This window comes from Pantherophis guttatus, chromosome 1 (assembly GCF_059756535.1).
Source record: "Pantherophis guttatus breed Tessera chromosome 1, ASM5975653v1, whole genome shotgun sequence".
In the NCBI taxonomy this organism is placed as follows: domain Eukaryota; kingdom Metazoa; phylum Chordata; class Lepidosauria; order Squamata; family Colubridae; genus Pantherophis; species Pantherophis guttatus.
In genome coordinates this window covers 288,106,175-288,123,860 of record NC_142063.1, presented here as the reverse complement: position 1 = coordinate 288,123,860, position 17,686 = coordinate 288,106,175, and the positions used below count along the sequence as shown (strand labels likewise).

Sequence of the window (17,686 nt, the reverse complement as noted above, 5' to 3'; positions counted from 1 at the left end):
TTTTAAAATATTTTTTCCCTAGGAAAAAAATCCTCAACTTTATTTTTCAATTACAGCAATTACAAAATATAGAGCCTAACTGATTTAAGTAATCTATGATTGACAACTATTGTCATATTTTATCTTAAGCCATCTTTTCAAAGTTATCCTTATATTTACCGGTATTCTTAATCTGATTGTATGGTCATTCATTTCACCTAAGCAACTCTGGGCAGCTCATAACAGGTTGAGGTTTGCTTGGTACCCAACATTCACTGAATTTAGTCAAATTCTATAAACCAAACACTTCAAATATATTCTGTGCTCCTTGAGACAATGGAGGCCTTCTCTAGTGTCCAGAAGTAAGCAAGGATTTAATAAAGTTTATTCAGTCTCACATTTTGCTTTATTTTCTGCCTAATGGTTTCTTAAGTAAAGAGTTATTGTCAAAAGCTTGTCTTTGATAGTGGAAGTGATGGGACAAGTTATTTCTTTTTGGGCTTATTAATTCTTTTTCTTTCTTCCTACTAGTTTTCATTTTTTTAAATCAAACCTTATTAGGACTCTCATTCTTTGCCTGAAATCCTGCCATTTCCACTCTGAGCCATTTATTCATACATTGGATTACTAAATTACAACTATGAAAGACCAAGTTCAACTGAGCTATATCCTGAATCACCAAGTAGGCCCAAACCAAATCTAATTCTTTTTGTCTAGCTCTAGTATCTGTCTGTACTACTGTCAGTTGTTTCACAAGCCCTTGCTTGAAATAAACCAGGATGCTATTACATGGCTTTCTTCTCTAGCATACCAAAGAAGTTCCATATTTAAAAAGCAAACATTTTCAGTCATGAATTTTTATATCAATCTGAAATGTTACATCCTAAACCACAATGATAATTAAGAACAGGTTAGGCAAAGACTGAGGTTTTCTAAAGAATACTTACTTTTTCTAGCCTTTTACAGAAAGCTTCGAATTTGCCAAAAATGTACATCTCAGATACTTCAAATGTCTTCTCCCCTGAAGTTTCCAAAATTTGTTTTCTTGTTTTATGAAAACTTTTCTGATATTCTTTAAACAAAAAAATACAGTCCTAAAATGTTAAAAAAACCCCAACATTATGTAGCAATTACTATCAGAGTGTAATTAGTAAGATTAGTTAGAGGCATAAGCCTTATGATTAGAGTGGATATACATTCAACTAATCTAATGTATGCATATAATTTACTGTAGGAAAAAGCCCACCATTTATGGATCTTTTACAAAGAACTTTTCCAATTAGAACTTGATTTTAGGCTTGTATCTTCATAATTAATATTTTATCTGGTTTAATGCTGTCAACTGAAATATGAAGAAATCTAAATCTGTTTTAGATCATAGGAGCAAGCAGAAGCTTTTGAAGATAATTTTTTCTTAGCCTACATAATAAGGTTCCTATACTGATTGCTAATAATTTCCTGCTAATTAAGGGAAAATATTGACAAAATGCTCACTATTTTCTAATAATTCAAAATTGATTTCTTTTCATTTCCATGCATAAAAACTATGAAGTACAATGCTGGAGTAAATCTCCAGAGGCCTAATTAAGCAGAAAACTCCACATTGGTATTGTTTTTAATAAACAATCAGGTAAATTATGGCTTTGTATGAATTTTACTAATAACACTAATGAGGGTTCATGATAATAAGTTAGCTAACATGAAATCCAAAATCTTGTTTTATAGCAGTTATACATCATGCTAATCCCATTATAGGGATTCAGTAGGGAGCAGAAACAATACCACAGAAAATATATACAGCATTACAAACATACCTTAATTTTCTGAATTACTGTTGGAGTATCCTGTTCCCATACACGGCTAAATCCTCCATCAGTAATATATGCTTTACATGCTGTGACCATCTGATTTGTAACCTATTGTATTTTTAAAAAGGAAAAAACATACATAATTTTTTACATCAAAGTTCAGCATTTTGCACGTTTCCAGAACTTTGTATATAGCTAGTTATTTAGATATGCTCTCCCATTAACAGTAAAAAAAAAATGCCCAAAGTTTCATAGCAACTGCTGATCTAATGACAAACCAAAGGAATCTAATTGTCAGTATTATTATTTGGGGGGAGATTCAAAATTTAAAAGAAACTATTCCTACAAGTGCCTTGGTATTGTATACTTTTTCTGCCTTTTTTTCTTTTCTTTCAAGATACTCTAATGAAAACAAGCTTGCATCAGACTACAGTCTCAGACTGTACTTATTGTGTTATGACTGAGATTATCACAAAAACTAGATAATTTACAGTAAAATCACATCTTTAAAAATCATTATTTTATTATATAAATCGTAAAGACAAGAGGGTGCTTGAAAGCTTTAAAAGTCATACTGATAGACTTACATCTGAACTAGATTCCACTTTTGATGGCACAATAAATAAAGATGCATATTCTGCAGTGTGACACCATCTCTTCCTTGCATTTAGTTGTTCCACAATTAAATATACTCTGTGTGCACACATTTGAAACTAGTGGTCTCCAACCATTTGGGGCTACTGATTATATTTGTAGTTTTGAGAAACGTGTGTGCTGAAAGGCCAAATATGGCTGTTAGGCTTGTGCCTCAGTATGCATATTTTCCCATGAGAAGACCGAGACAAGAAGATCATTTTATTCAGTTTATTAGAATATTCTGATAAAAAGGATTCCCTTAATTCAAAGAGGGAACCCAGATCCATAGCTTACATTGCATTTTATAGCTAACACATCAAAGAAAATGCAAGAGAAAAGTTGACTGGACAAGATAAAAGTAACCTCCACTTTGCATAGGAAATCAGTTACATGTGGTCAAACATGTTACATGTATGTCCATTTAAATGAGCTCTGACATATTGATCTCCTAGGATGCCACCTAGCACTCCTCTAACTCCCTGAAAACACTCCCTGGTTTACCTCCCTGCCCTCCCATTTCCTTTATGCTCTCTTCAAAAGAGATGACTGGATAGCACTGGCTTACTTTAATTTTCCAAGAAAGCTTATTTTGCCCATTGTGCTTGTGAAGCTGGAGACTTGCTTTCAAACATAACACCTTTTTAAAATTAAATGTTTTAAAATATAATTTAAATTAAAATGTGAAAAAACAAGCAGAGAGGGAATCTGGTTGAAGCCAAGGAAAATAATGTCTGCTAATACTTGGGAAACCTCAGGTGCCCTGTTGAGATTTCATATGGCCCTTTAGCCTTTTAGAGTGAATATGTATATCAGTTCTTGCAATACATATTGTTGTTTAATGATACACTTACCAGCAGATGTAAAACATTGAAATAGACTGTGTACATCAGAAAACTATAATCAACATTGAGGCTTGCACAACATTCTTATGTTCACAATGCTCTCCAGTCCACTGATTAAAAGCACTTACTTTGATAAAGAGAGATGTCATTTTTTCAGAAGTATTATAATATCTGGAAACACTATGAATCATTCTTATAGCATTAATCAAATTCTGTATTCCGTGGGCCATGGAAACCTAAGAGAAATATTTTGTAGAATTCAGAGTGAAAGATGGCATACTTTAAACTACCAGATGGGACTGGGTGCAAGAGGGAGATGGCTGTTTTCAGAACAAGTCTAAATTCCTAATGCCTAAAATGAGAAGTGCCAGGGTGAAGCGTTTGTTTGTTGCAGTTAAAAGGCAAATTTCTGGATGCAGTTCCTCCCCCCATTTTCTTTGCACCCAATAAAAAGTTTTTTAAAAAGTAATTCTTCATTTTGGAATCACTCTTCTATTCCAAGAATGATTAAGGCAATTTACAATAGACCCATAAAAATAATAAAGCATAACTTATTAACAAGTAACTTATAAATTATTTTCTATCAAGTATCTTCTGTTGTATTTCATATGAATGCATTCCGGGTTCTCCTTTCAGTCTGGGTTATACTTTGGATTATTGTTTGTTTCTTCCTTATTTTAGATTCCTATCTACAGCGGAGTCTTGACAATTAATTTAAATCTACATCTTTAACAGAAAGATGTAAGGCATCAATTAATAATAATTGTCCCTAAAGGTCAGATATTTTATGACACTAGAATATCTAGAATATAGTTAGATTTAGAATCTTCTGCTTATAATATACATTTTAAAGCCATTTATTTTACTGCATGTACTATAATAGAAAATGTAACTACATAATATACACAAAACTGTATGCAGACGTCTTCAAAATTTACTCACTAAATCGTAATTGTAGAGTGGCTGACAAACTTTTTCAAGTGTATATAGATATCTAACATTATCCTTGGATTCATTTGCTGTATCTGTTATTCTGGCATCCAGTTCTCGCCACAGCTAGAGTAAAACAAAATGTTGAACTTTTAAAACACTGAAATAAAATGTGCAGAATTCATATAGTAGAAATGTAATTACATTCTAGCTATACTTGAAATAAATAAATAAATAAATAAATAAAATTTAAAAGCCTACAGATTCAAATTCTTGATAACTACACATTATTAATAAATTATTTAAAGAAAATTGTTTCATTTTACTACCAGTGATTGCACTCACTGTTGAGACTAGAGATTACACTGTATATGCAACAAAACTATATTGTTTACTTATTAAATAAATTTATATACAGTAGCTCCCCATCTACCAGAATGAAAACTTTTAAAACAACAAACAAGGTTGAGGCCCCATAAAACTCACATCATCCATCAGCCACCCATGTCAGTTCTATCCACATACTGACACTAGTACCTTGGGGAAACTTTTTAGTATTTTTCCTGAAGGCCATCAGGGTCAGGACCATGTATATCAGGGGTGAGGCATTAGATCGGTGCCATGACAAAGTAGTCATGCTGACTTGCAAGTTGTTCTGAGTGCTGAGGCAGCACAACAATATTGTTCTGTCCCCGTCTCACACACGCACACAAACAGACAGCCGGGGTTAAATAAACTGGCAGACAACCAATTCTTCCGATAAGAGGCTTGGCAGCAACCCAGTAGCTGCTTGCCAAGAACTTTACTCATAAACAAGATACACACAGTTCAAGAATTGTCCAGTCCGTAATTAAATCCAAGGCAGATAATGCTGTTTCCAAAGATGCAATGTGACTCGATAGTAGTTAGTTTTGTCCATCACAGAGTCTGAATGGCCACCTCACCCCCTTTTATACCCTGTGGGGTGTGGTCCAGTGACTCAGCTTAATCTCTGGCACGCCTCTTCTTCTGTTGTGCGTGCTTATCTCTGCGACGCTGCCGAGGATCCAGCCAAGACTCATCTCCCTCATTACTGTCCACCTGTGGCTGCGTGGACATGCTTGGCCCCGGGCCTATCTCTTGCCCTTCGGCAGACACCGAAGGCATTGCCAGAGAGGAGGATCCTGGAGAGGGAGGCCTTGCCAACTCCTCTCCTTCGCTCTCGGAGTCCTCTCTTGCCGATGACACAGGCTCAGGTAACGGAGCCACAACAAATATATTAGGACATTGCCATGTTACATTAATACACTTATGTAGACTGAAGGGGCATACTTTCATACCGGGGAAGTGGTATTACAATGCACTCATGCAGTGCTATGCAGCTAATTCAAGATTGTGGAAATAGAATAAAAAAATGGAAGAGCAACTGTTTGGAAGGACAATATTGTCTGCTGAGAGCAGTGGCAACCCATTCAGTGGTGGGATTCTACTGGTTCTACCCGGTTTGTACGAACCAGTACTGGCGGCGGTCAGGCAGGGTAGGCTCTGCCCACCCGCCCGGACATCATCATGGATGCTCTGCACATGCGCAAAGGTAGCACGTGTGCTCCAGGGATGGGTTCTAAATTATTTTACTACCAGTTCTGTGGGCATGGCTCATTTTGTGGGCGTGGCTTGATGGTCATGTGATAATTATTTAGGATTTAGCAGAGATACTGGTCTACCAGGCTTTTAACTGCTTGCAGAGCTGTACCGATCTACCCATTTATTTTTGCAGACACTGATCTACTCATGTATATTTGCAGGCACTGGTCTACCCAGTTATTTTTGCAGGCACCAGTCTACTCATGTATTTTTGCAGGCACTGGTCTACCCATTTATTTTTGCAGGCACCAGTCTACTCATTTGTTTTCTTTTAACACTGATCAGCTGTAGGGTGGCCCTTTGAAGCCCCACGGCAAGAGTTTAAACAGTTTTTTTCCCTCTAGCCATCAGCTGGGACTCAGGAGGCAGCAATAGATTGGGGTGGGGCCAAATTAAAGGTAAGAATAACGCGGGGGTGGGCGGGGGGGCAGAACTGGTTTGGTGACGTCATATCATCACTGCTACCGGCTCGGCGGAACCGGCCCGAACCGGGAGGAACCCACCACTGGCATGCTCATATTTGTGAACTAGTAAAAAAGATAAGTGAATACCACTACTGAACCCACTGGCTGTCTCCAAATCTCTAGGCTCTAAAAGCTGTTTTAATTCAGTCATCAAAAGTTGGACTTGGGATTTCCAAAAAATGTTAATGCTCATATCTGTGTAAAGTTGCCATAAGTTAGCCCCAATTTTCTGAATGTTAAATTAGAATAAATCAATTACGCCATATAATGGCAGTAGTATCAAACAGTCAACCAAATCATATTGCTGTCAAATGCAGTTCTGACACTTAGAGAAATAGCTGCATTACATCTAAGTACTAGTGCACACATAGAGACCACAAGGAAATGAATTAAAGCCCAACTTTTGAAGAATGAAGGCTTTGTGCCAAATACAGTACTACGTCCATTTAACTCTATCCACTCCACATTTCCAAGCAGACATGTTAGATAAGTAGATTTATTGTGGAGAATTAGAAGCTATTCAACAAGTAGCCAGTCTTGCGCTCTATGTATCTGAGGGCCCAGCTTTAAATTGTGGATCTCCAAGTAAAGTCTTTACTTGGCCTTGAAAGTACTGCCCTCTGTCCTTTATTTACAAAACAACTTTGATATGAGAATCAGATTCCCATCTCACCTGCTTGACCCTTACATCTAGATCAGGGCTGTCAAACTCCCGGCCCACGGGCTGGATGTGTCACGTGATGGCTATGCCCAGTTTAGTGAAGGGGGAAAAAGTCCCGATATGTCATGTGACCCCGCCGTGACGATGTGAGTTTGACACCCCTGATCTAGATCATAATTTATGTGTCATACCATTGGATTGATGTAATCATTTTAACTGATTAAATTAAAACATTCTGAAATGCATGCTTATGAGAGTGTCACAATTCTAATACATGTTAGCAATTAGAGCTACACCAGGCAGATGTACCAGTTTAATTATGAATTAATTAAACTAAATGGAAAAAGTGTAATACTTCAAACATGTGATAACTTGTTTATGAAATTAAAGAGGTACAGAGTCAAACTTAACTCTTTATGATTGCATGTAATTTTCCTGGCAGAAATATGAATGTATTTTTTTTAATTGGGTTTTTTTTACTTCCCAAGTTAGCCTAGTGTGATTTTATAGTAACTCCCATCCAAGTTCAAGGCAGGCCCAACCTGTTTAACTTGTTGGGCTCATCCCAGGCTGCTTAGGTATTGCCTCTTACCACAGATTTTCATAGAGATTATATTATTTTAAACAGGGAATGGGGATATATTGAAGTAGACTGTATAAATTCATTAAAACCTCATTTTTTTAAAAAAAAAAAAACCCAACAACTAAGAATTACCTTTATAATTTTGGAACGTGAAACGTTGAGAACATTTATGACAGATTTGCAAGGTTGCCCTTTAATCTGCTCAATAATAAAATTAAATTTGGCAGACATACGCTTCCAGTGCTCTAATTCGGTAAGTGGACCTGAGTCATCAGCTTCCTTTCTCATCTGTTCACTCTCAATCAAAACCTGCAAATATTAAATTTGTACAAGATAAGTATCATGTCTTTGTTGCTATGTCACATTCAAGATGTCACATGATATTTTGTTTCAATGGCATCTGCAGGCCCTGCCTACTTTCCTCAGAAAAATGAGGGCTGGCATACAATACCATGTTCCAAGATGCATTCCAAGATGCATGTAGACAAAGAGTGAGGCTTGCATTATTATGCTGTTTGCATCACTCTTATCCCTGTGCCTCTAGCACAGAAACCACTGCCTTCATCTTGTAATTTAAGCTGCAGAGCACAAAAGTGCTTTGGAAATCTTACAAGTGCTTCTGTTCATTACTAATCAGCACCACCACCTTCATCCTCATCCTCATCCTCATGATCATCCTCATCATCATGACCCTTACCTTCATCAGAGCTAATAGTTTGCTACTCTTTTAAGATGTCCAAAATTAGCCCCTTGAAATCCTTATCTTAGGCTGCCATCTTCAATTAATACTTAACTATCAGCTGAAATAATATTTGATTTGCTGAAATATAGTTGCTTATCATTCAGGCTATTGGCCTTTACAACAGTTCCAAGAGCAAATGAAGCACCAACCTGTTTTGATCTGAAACAGTAACTTCTTATCTTGGTCAAAGGGAAACCACTTTCCTAAACTTTCAGGGTAAAATCACAACACAAGCAAATGCCTGGTTAATCTAGAAAAGATTTTGCTTTAAAAAAGCATGTTTGGAATGTTGATATAAACCAATTTTCGCCAGCTTGGAACTGTCAAGGTGTGTCTGTATTTTATAATGTGATTGGCCACCACAGTGTTCTGTGCTGAAAAAGATGCCACAGAAATGCCTTCTTCATGGCTCTTTTTTTAAAACTATGCTTCTCATACATAGTCTTCTGCTTGTCTAGGGTACCAGAAGATGCTTACTTGCTCAATTTGCTTGTACCATATCATAAGTGCATCCTCCAATTGATGTATAATATCAGGATTGGCGGCAGCTGCTGTCACTTCCTCAAAAGACTGGAATTTTGAGAAGTCAATGTTATCTATTTTTTTCAGTTGAACAGTTCCCTGGATGCTCACTCTAGCACCTATGTATAATGAGTAAGAACATTTTCAGATTCTACTATTTGTTTCCTGGGCTGTTTCATTACAACAGTTTGTATTCTAGGGAAAAGCATGTAGGATGTCCTTTTTTCAAGTCTTTGCACATTCTCAGGTGGTGCTGCACCTGGCAAATATTATAAATGAAAAGATGGAGAGAAAAAAAAGAATCCTACCTCAAAGATACAGATATATATAGACCACAGCTTGCCAGAAGCTAGGAAGTTAATTTGGGCGCTAAGAGTCTGGTTTCACAGGGTTGTAAGTGGAAGATGCCAGAAACAGAAGAAATGGGATCCTCAGAGTATCCTGAGAGGTAGCATTACAGATCACAGAAGAGATAAAGTGACTTCTTGAGAGGCGTTGTGGAGTCAGTAAGAAAACCAGAATTGGAGATCTCCAAAGGAGTGGAGGAAGTTGTCTCAAAAGCAGAAATGAAGCTCAGCAGTTAAGAAAGTATTAAAAGTTATGGAGCTGTGTATGCAAGTCTCAGACACAGCTACAACAACACACACACACAAATGCTCAGGGTGAAAGGAAAGGAACAGAAAGGGCTTAACCTGATGTATGGCCAGGAAAAAGAGGAAAAGGAAATGGTGAGTCTAGTAAGAGACAGCCTTAAGAAGTAAAAGGATCAAATTTTTAAATTAATGGGAGAAGAAAGACCGAAAAAGCAAAAGGGAAAAGCATAAAGCATAAAGAGCTCTCGTTCAATACACATATATAATTACTTAACATATGAAGTACTTAATTTATTATTATATAAGAACAACAGCTTTGCTTAAAATCTAAGAAAATGAATAAGCATACTGTTGTCAGGGAAAATCCAGAGGAAGAGCTTACTGGGGAAGTTTTAACAATAATAACAAATTGTTTTAACAATAATAACAAATTGTCATAGGAATGTAATATACAAGGACAAATGATTTCTGTAGAATTGACAGTGAAAGTACATATAACACAAATGTGAATTGCTTTAGATTACCTCTCTGCAATCTTTAGGAATGGCCTTGGAGTAAGACCCATCTCTTGGTTAAATGCACAAAATCAAGTACAGTATTTGAGTTGTGGAAATTATCCTTACTTGTAATTTTCCCCTGAACTAAAATGCTCTGACAATCCACTGCTTTCCTTTCGTCATATGATACTGGGTCACTCCAGTTTATTATTTCAGTCAGTCTTAGGATGACTTTTCATATACTATAAAACTATCAACTTTTCATATTTGAAGCAAGAGAGCTATGATATGTAAATTTTATAGTATTATGTTCTTCCCACTCTACTTGGGGCAATACATTTAATATGATCAGACAAGGTTTTAATGATTTTTACTGGATTCCCAGAAAGATGCCTGTATTTTAAGAGGGACAGAAAAAAGTATGCCATTGATTAGCCAATCAGGTCTTTCAGCTCTTCTTTTCTGTCCACATCAGCAGTTCTTTTGGCTAGCCAGGATAGGAATAAGAATCAGGATATAATATGTCCCAACCAGATATTAGACAGTACATCAAATTATCAATTATTTTAAAAAGAAAAATGGAAGGGTCAACTTATTTGTCTGTTTGTTTGATCTATTTGTTCTTACCATCCAAAAATGACAAATATCTATTCAAGGTTTCGATGAAACTTTGTTTCTCAAGTTCTCCCTGCTTGGTCTGATTTAAAGCACCCCAATTGCTTGTGGCAAGAATGGCAGGCAGAAAAACTATTGCCAAGGTATTTTTGATGGCAAGCAAAAGACCTTCACTTCCATCCATTGATGAATAGTATATGTCCTAAACAGGGAAGATTAAAATACTATGACTATCAGATGTGGAAAGAATCAAAAAGCTATTATGCAATAATAGTTGACATTTCAAAATAAATATACTAACTCTCTCAATTAAAAAAAAGTTTTATGTTGCAACAAGAATATTTTTTTCTCCTTGCATTTAATACTGCCTAAATTATGAAGAATCTTACAGTTGCTCTGTTCATATACTCTACTAACAATAAAGCAAACAAATCACATTATGGCTTTTTGTACTTTGTAAACCCAGACGCTATAATATTACATCTACCCACTGGCATCTACAGGATGGGTTGGGGTTCAAATGAGGAAGTGTGTATTGCAATGTCATAATCAGTGGTGGGTTTCAAAAATTTTTACTACTGGTTCTGTGGGTGTGGGTTGGTGGGCGTGGCATGGCATGGCATGGCATGGTGGGCGTGGCTTGGTGGGCGTGGCAGGGGAAGGATACTGTAAAATCTCCATTCTCTCCCTAATCCAGGGGAAGGTTACTGCAAAATCTCCATTTCCTCCCAATCAGGTGGTATTTGGGAGGCAGAGAATAGATGGGGGCGGGGCCAGTCAGAATTTTTACTGGTCAGAACCTGGTGAAACCCACCTCTGGTCATAATGAAATCCATGTGGCTTGAATGTTTTCATCTGAGACTAGGGCCCAAGTACAAAATAATGGTGCTTATGTGGTTCAAATCAAATAACTATGCACTCACCCAGAATTAAGATTCTTTATAATTTATGGGCTTTATTTCTATTATTGTCCTTAAATTTGATGATCTTGCTTTTTGAGGAGAGGTAATAATGAGAAAGAAAATAAAAATACCTCATGCATTGTCTTAATATTCACAGCCACGTCATTTCTAGCACGTACAAAAAATAAGCACTGTCCTTTGAATTTGTCTTGAGATTTATCTACGTACAATTTCATCATTTTCGTTCCTTTCAGAATACCTGGAATTGCTCTCCCACACTCTGAAAATGAAAAAAAAAAAGAGAGACAAAAATAATTTTCTCTTTTTAAAATTGATTTTATTATACTTTTCTCAATTGTTGTGAGCAGCCCAGAGTTGTTGAGAGTCAGGCGGTTGAATAAATTGTTGTTGTTATTTCTGCTGTTGTTAAGCTAAGTTTAGCTGCTGTGGAATTACTTTGGCACTTCCTTTGATTAGGGTATCAAACTTCTAGCTATCTTTTCATCAAGTCACTGCTATGTAATAAATACACTGGTTTGTGCAAAAGAAGTACAGAGGTACAGCAGCAGTGCATGCACCCTTAGAAGAACTGAAGATAAGGTTGGGAACAGCAAAAAATCTCAGCTAAAAGTTGACACCAACTTGTCAATCAATCAAAATGTACAGGTCCTTGTCTAGTCCATATTAACTTATATTTACCCTCAATCTATCATTTAAATTTGTCCTATGCTGACCTATCATGTGCTACAAAACAATTGACTGTTCCTACTTGATATTAATGAGCAATAACAACAGATATATTTTCTAAAACACAGAATATAAAACTTTGAAAAAATTATTCATAGAAAACACTTATACTAATGCTATACCCTCATATAATTCAAGTTATATTTAAATTCCTCCATGGGACCTCTAAAATTAATACTGAATGAGTTTCCAAGCCATCATTTAGAAAATACAACATTATTATTAGCATTAGATCCAGAGGTGGTATTCAGCAGGTTCTGACCAGTTCTGGAGAACCAGTAGTGGAAATTTTGAGTAGTTCGGAGAACTAAATACCACCTGTGACTGGCCCCGACCCCAACTATTCTCTGCCTCCTGAGTCCCAGCTGATTGGGAGGAAATGGGAATTTTGCAGTAACCTTCCCCTGGAGTGGGGAAGGAATGGAAATTTTACATTATCCTTCCCCTGGAGTGGGGTGGGAATGGAGATTTTATAGTATCCTTCCCCTGCCATGCCCACCAAGCCATGCCATGCCACACCCACCAAGCCACACTCACAGAACTGGTAGTAAAGGATTTTGAGTCCCACCACTGATTAGATCGTCCCATGATATGTAGCATATCGGCAGCAGAAAATACCACAGTGATAAAATCCAATTTGTAGAAATTCTTTATTATTTTACATGATTGGCTCTTTTTTTGTATGCGTGTTATCAATACTTCAAACTAGTGGTGGGTTGCTCCTGGTTCGCACCGGTTCACAAGAACTGGTAGTAAAAGTTTGCAGTAGTTTGGAGAACCAGTAATAACATTGGCTGGCCACACCCCCAAACCGGTCCCTGGACGGGCGCCGCTCGCTTACCCCTCCCACCTCATCAGAGACTTTTTTTTTTTTTTTACTTTTAACAGCATTTTTTCTACAACAACTTCGGCTGAAAAAATGCTTTTAAAAGTTAAAACAAAAAGTCTCTGATGATCGCGCAGCTCAGCTGGGATCGTCAGAGGCTTTTAAAAGCATTTTTTCCTGCAACCTCTTCGGCCGAAGAGGTTGTAGAAAAAATGCTTTTAAAAGTTAAAAAAAAAATTGGCCACGCCCACCCAGTCACGTTACCCCACCAAGTCACACCCACAAAATAAGCCAGGCCCACAGAACCAGTAGTAAAAAAATTTAGAACCCACCCCTCCTTCAAACCCAAACAATTTACTTTTCTCTAAAGTTGTAGATAAAATCATTTTAAACATTTACCTATGCCAGGAGCTTCACCCTCTTGATAGATAAACTTCAGTGTTCTGTTTCCTCCCTTGGCAAAAAAACTATCAAATGCTTGTAACTGTTAAAAAGGAAATATATGGTGTAAATTCACCAGATTATTTATTTCTTTAAAAATTCCCTAAGGGAGTACTAATTTCCAAATATTAAAGGAAAACAATGCCTCTAAGGTGTTTTCAGTTGTCATTATGTTGTGATGAGTAAGATTCCCTTCTAGCTTGATTAGGAAGAAAACATAGGGACGGACCTAACTAGCAAAGACCAGCAATTCCTAAACTCCTGAGAGCAACTATGTTAATAAATCCTATATGCCTTTTATTTCCTCAAATTAAATTAAAGAGTCATTATTTGGACAGGAAAAATCTAGAATTTAAATCTTGGAATACTGACTTTAAAAAAAATACCTTTGATTATAAAAACGCACATGATGATCAAAGAGTGTATAATTTATTTAATTTATATTTAATTAATTTATTATATTTATAGTTTTATAATAGGCTGGCCATATCCAAATAAAGTTGGATTCCTGAATTTATTTATTCTTATGTGGAAGGCATTTCAGAAAGTATTTGTATTCTTTATATTGTGACTTTTTGGTCTGATTATCTGAATCTCCCTGCCCTTCATCCTATACTGTGTGACTATGTGTAAATAAATTTATGTGTATACAAGAAGATTCAGATAATGAGACCAAAAAGTCATAATATAGAGTACAAATACAGTACCCTGTGGTTATAACAGCATGCACATTTGATTAGAAAAAAAAAATCAATATGTAAGTTGTTCACATGTAAGTTATTCTGATGTTTATCTGGATTTACACATTGAATTTAATCATAATGCCTTACATTTTGGTGACTCTGATGCTGAAAATCTCAGCATAGATTGTATTATGATGATATTAGTTATCAATGTATTAGTATTAGAGGGTAAAACACAGAATGAACAAAGTTTTAAAAATGTTCCTTGTAAAACAAATGTAAAGTAAACTCACTGATGGGCCATCTAGGATTAATTCTTCTACTGTTCCAATGTCTAATCCAAGTTTGTCGGATAGAATTTCAAAGATATATTTATATGCAGAATTAACCTTCATTTTTCTGCCTTCTCTTGCTTCTTTGTATCGTGCCTAGTTGGGAAAATTGAGGAAAAAATATGCAATAGTCGTATGTTTATTATTTATTGTTTCTGTGGTACTCATATTTTATTTCAAATATATTCAATGGTATGAAACTAAATAATGGGCAATGTTCAACAAATTTATCCCTATTTTGGTTTCTCTTGCCTTTCTTTATTGTTTCTCTTCTGTTATTTTCTAAACAGTTCTTTGAGGTAGGGATTCTTAAATACTTACACAATAACATAAACATAGAAATACATACATATTACTTCAAGCTTTTAGATATGCAAATGTATATATGCAAAATGTTGATCTGAAACAAAAAAAATCAACTCTCTATATTATACACAGTTTATGTTTATGTTTTATATTGTTTCAGTTACAACTGATCCTGATATGTTTTTGAATTTATTCAGCTAATACACCAGTTTTAAAAGGAAGAAAATAGATTACAGGAAGGAAGGAAGGAAGGAAGGAAGGAAGGAAGGAAGGAAGGAAGGAAGGAAGGAAGGAAGGCAGCATGCCACCTCATTCTTGAATTATTACAGTTAATTCATAATGGGACTAATAAAAAATGATGAGGCAGTGAGCCCCTTATTTATTTTTGCATTTAGTCAGTCAAAATATTTTGCATACTTCAGAGATTCAAAATAATTCCTTTTAAGACTAAACCCCAAATGAACATGTTTGTTCAGAGGTGAACAAAATTTTAAAAAGAGAGGAAAAAAGAATGCAAAACAAAAAATGAATTACAATAAAAAGTTATTTATTTTCAAAGGTACAGCACTGTAAATCATAATGTGATCTTTCAATTTATGAGTAATAAAAATATTCCATCAGTTTTTCTGAGAAAAAAATCCTGGCCTTTAAAAAAACAATCAATCCATCAATGGCTTGGTTCCAGAAAGTGGTGCAGAGACATTGGTGCAGAGGTGAAATTCAGCAGGTTCTGACAGGTTCTGGAGAAATGGTAGCGGAAATTTTGAGTAGTTCGGAGAACCGGCAAATACCACCTCTGGCTGGCCCCAGAGTGGGGTGGGAATGGAGATTTTGCAATATCCTTCCCCCAGGAGTGGGGAGGGAACGGGGATTTTGCAGTATCGTTCCCCTGGAGTGGGATAGGAATGGAGATTTTGCAGTATCCTTCCCCTGCCACGCCCACCAGGCTACGCCCACCAAGCCACGCCCACAAAACTGGTAGAATTTTTTTTTTAATTTCACCATTGCATTGGTGCCCCAGAACATGATTCTTTCATCAAAATAACAAAAGCAGAGTTGTGCTGTAGGCCCTGCCCCTGAGCCTTCTGGAAGTGTGTGTGATGCCGTGACATATAGAAAAGGGGTGAAATTTGCATTGCAATGGTAGAATATGCTTCCTCATCCTGTTACCTCCCAATGCTCTCTCACCCCCCACCTCCTCCCCCATCCCGCCATGGATGCTGCTGTACAGTTTCTATCAGAATCAGTTGTGACAGTTATCCCAGATAGTAAAAGTTTCCGTCAAGAACCCTGGTATAAAATCCCCAACTATTTTTTAACTGACATTTGCTTTCCAGTACTTTGGAAAATGTAAATAGAACATCTACATTGCAAAATCTTCCCTGCTCAGGCCTTGGAATATGAGTGCCATGAATTATCGATTTGACAAAATACAATGTCCTTCTAAACTCATTCATGAAATGCAACTCTTGATACTATTCCTCTTGCAAATATCTAATGGATCACTATATAATAATCCTTGTGGATCCAGGAATACATGCTTTGCCCTTCTTAATTATATTCTAAATATTTTGGCCAGTTCCAAGTTGGATGTTAATCAAATCAAATGATCTGAACAACATATTATCCTAAGTGTGCTACTAAGGTTAGCAGGGTTATTGTCATGGCAACAATTTATGAGATTTGTACTTTTGTCCACATGACTGCCTCAAATTATACAGTAATATGTAATGCAGAAAAATATTAACTGAGAACAAAGATCTTTAAATAGTTGGATCAAGAGGCAGGAATCAAGCCTAATTTTGGAGAGTTTAAAAGTTATTACTGTGTGCATCATGATTACAAACCTGTTTTTCTTTCAGAGTTTCCTGCAGTGACTGAACTCCGCTGTTACTTCGGCGAAATTTAGACATTCTACGGGTTGCAGATTCTCCGCCTCCACGAACAGTGGGTTTCAAATGAGAACGGTCGGATAAATCTGCATCTTTCTGTTTTGAGACAGGCTCATCCTCAGGTGGTCCAGGACCAGGTTCTATAATCTCTGGTGGAGGAGGCTGGTTTTCCGCTCGAGCAGCAGGCTCCTCCTGAGCAGGGTCTGCTACGTTCTCCATTTTTATTCCTGTGGTTTATTAATAATTGTTGCAAAGTGATAGTTTAGAATAGAAGATACCAAATGTCTTAAAGTGTGTATCCCTTCCAAAAGAATTATATCTTATATCTAAACCTAAATTCTTCAAATCCACTTCTAGGCATCTACCATAGTGTCCTCAAATGAACAGTTCAGACCTACTGCTTGACCATCTTGTCCTTTCCTCAGTAGCCCTCTGAGAAAAGTGGCTGAGGGAGAGAAATGAAGGATTGATAAAGAAAGAAAGGAGTCAGCCTACTATCCTTCTGAGGTTAGTAAAATGAGGATTCAGATTGCTGGGGGTAATATACTGACTCTGTAAACTGCTATAATGCATTATGAAGCAATATATAAGTCTAAGTGCTATTATGCAGCTCTGAAAAATTTCCCTTTAGAATAATGCTTCTCTCCAGAATAAAGAGTTTCTGGTGGAATGGCAGACAAAACTGCAAGGACTGTTTTATTCTGTTGTATTGATGTTGGGTGAGAAGACAATACTAAGGTCTCTCACATCAGGAAAATATTCCCTGTCATCTGACAGAATGCACTTTCTTGGCAACTGCTGCAGTGCAGTGGTGCCGTTTTGCAAAACAGCCCCATAAAAATGAACTTTTAAGCAGCCTTGAGAATAAACTACTTTTTAGATGTTCCACCACATAGCTAGGGAAAAATGCCTGGTTCACATTGCTTTTTCTGCAGAACAGTTAGTTTAGTTTAGTTTATTTGATTTGTATACCGCCCTACTCCCGAAGGACTCAGGGTGGTGAACAGCCAAACAATAAAATACATAGATACAAAAAATTTAAAAACCAGATAAAATCAAATT

General features: G+C 36.5%; 1 protein-coding gene across 1 annotated transcript in view; it reads right to left on the bottom strand.

Annotated features, from left to right (window-relative positions):
* The window catches only part of DNAH8 (dynein axonemal heavy chain 8), a 133,090-nt gene that overhangs the window by 113,967 nt on the left and 1,437 nt on the right, over window positions 1–17,686 (bottom strand). The window contains exons 2-12 of the mRNA XM_034428025.2: window positions 16,580–16,851; window positions 14,388–14,522; window positions 13,370–13,454; window positions 11,529–11,677; window positions 10,508–10,697; window positions 8,746–8,909; window positions 7,659–7,835; window positions 4,208–4,321; window positions 3,394–3,501; window positions 1,794–1,895; window positions 927–1,073 (exon numbers count right to left, since the gene is read on the bottom strand). Coding sequence (XP_034283916.2) covers window positions 927–1,073; window positions 1,794–1,895; window positions 3,394–3,501; window positions 4,208–4,321; window positions 7,659–7,835; window positions 8,746–8,909; window positions 10,508–10,697; window positions 11,529–11,677; window positions 13,370–13,454; window positions 14,388–14,522; window positions 16,580–16,843 — 1,635 coding nt within the window. The 5' untranslated portion in view covers window positions 16,844–16,851. The remainder of the gene's footprint in view (window positions 1–926; window positions 1,074–1,793; window positions 1,896–3,393; window positions 3,502–4,207; window positions 4,322–7,658; window positions 7,836–8,745; window positions 8,910–10,507; window positions 10,698–11,528; window positions 11,678–13,369; window positions 13,455–14,387; window positions 14,523–16,579; window positions 16,852–17,686) is intronic.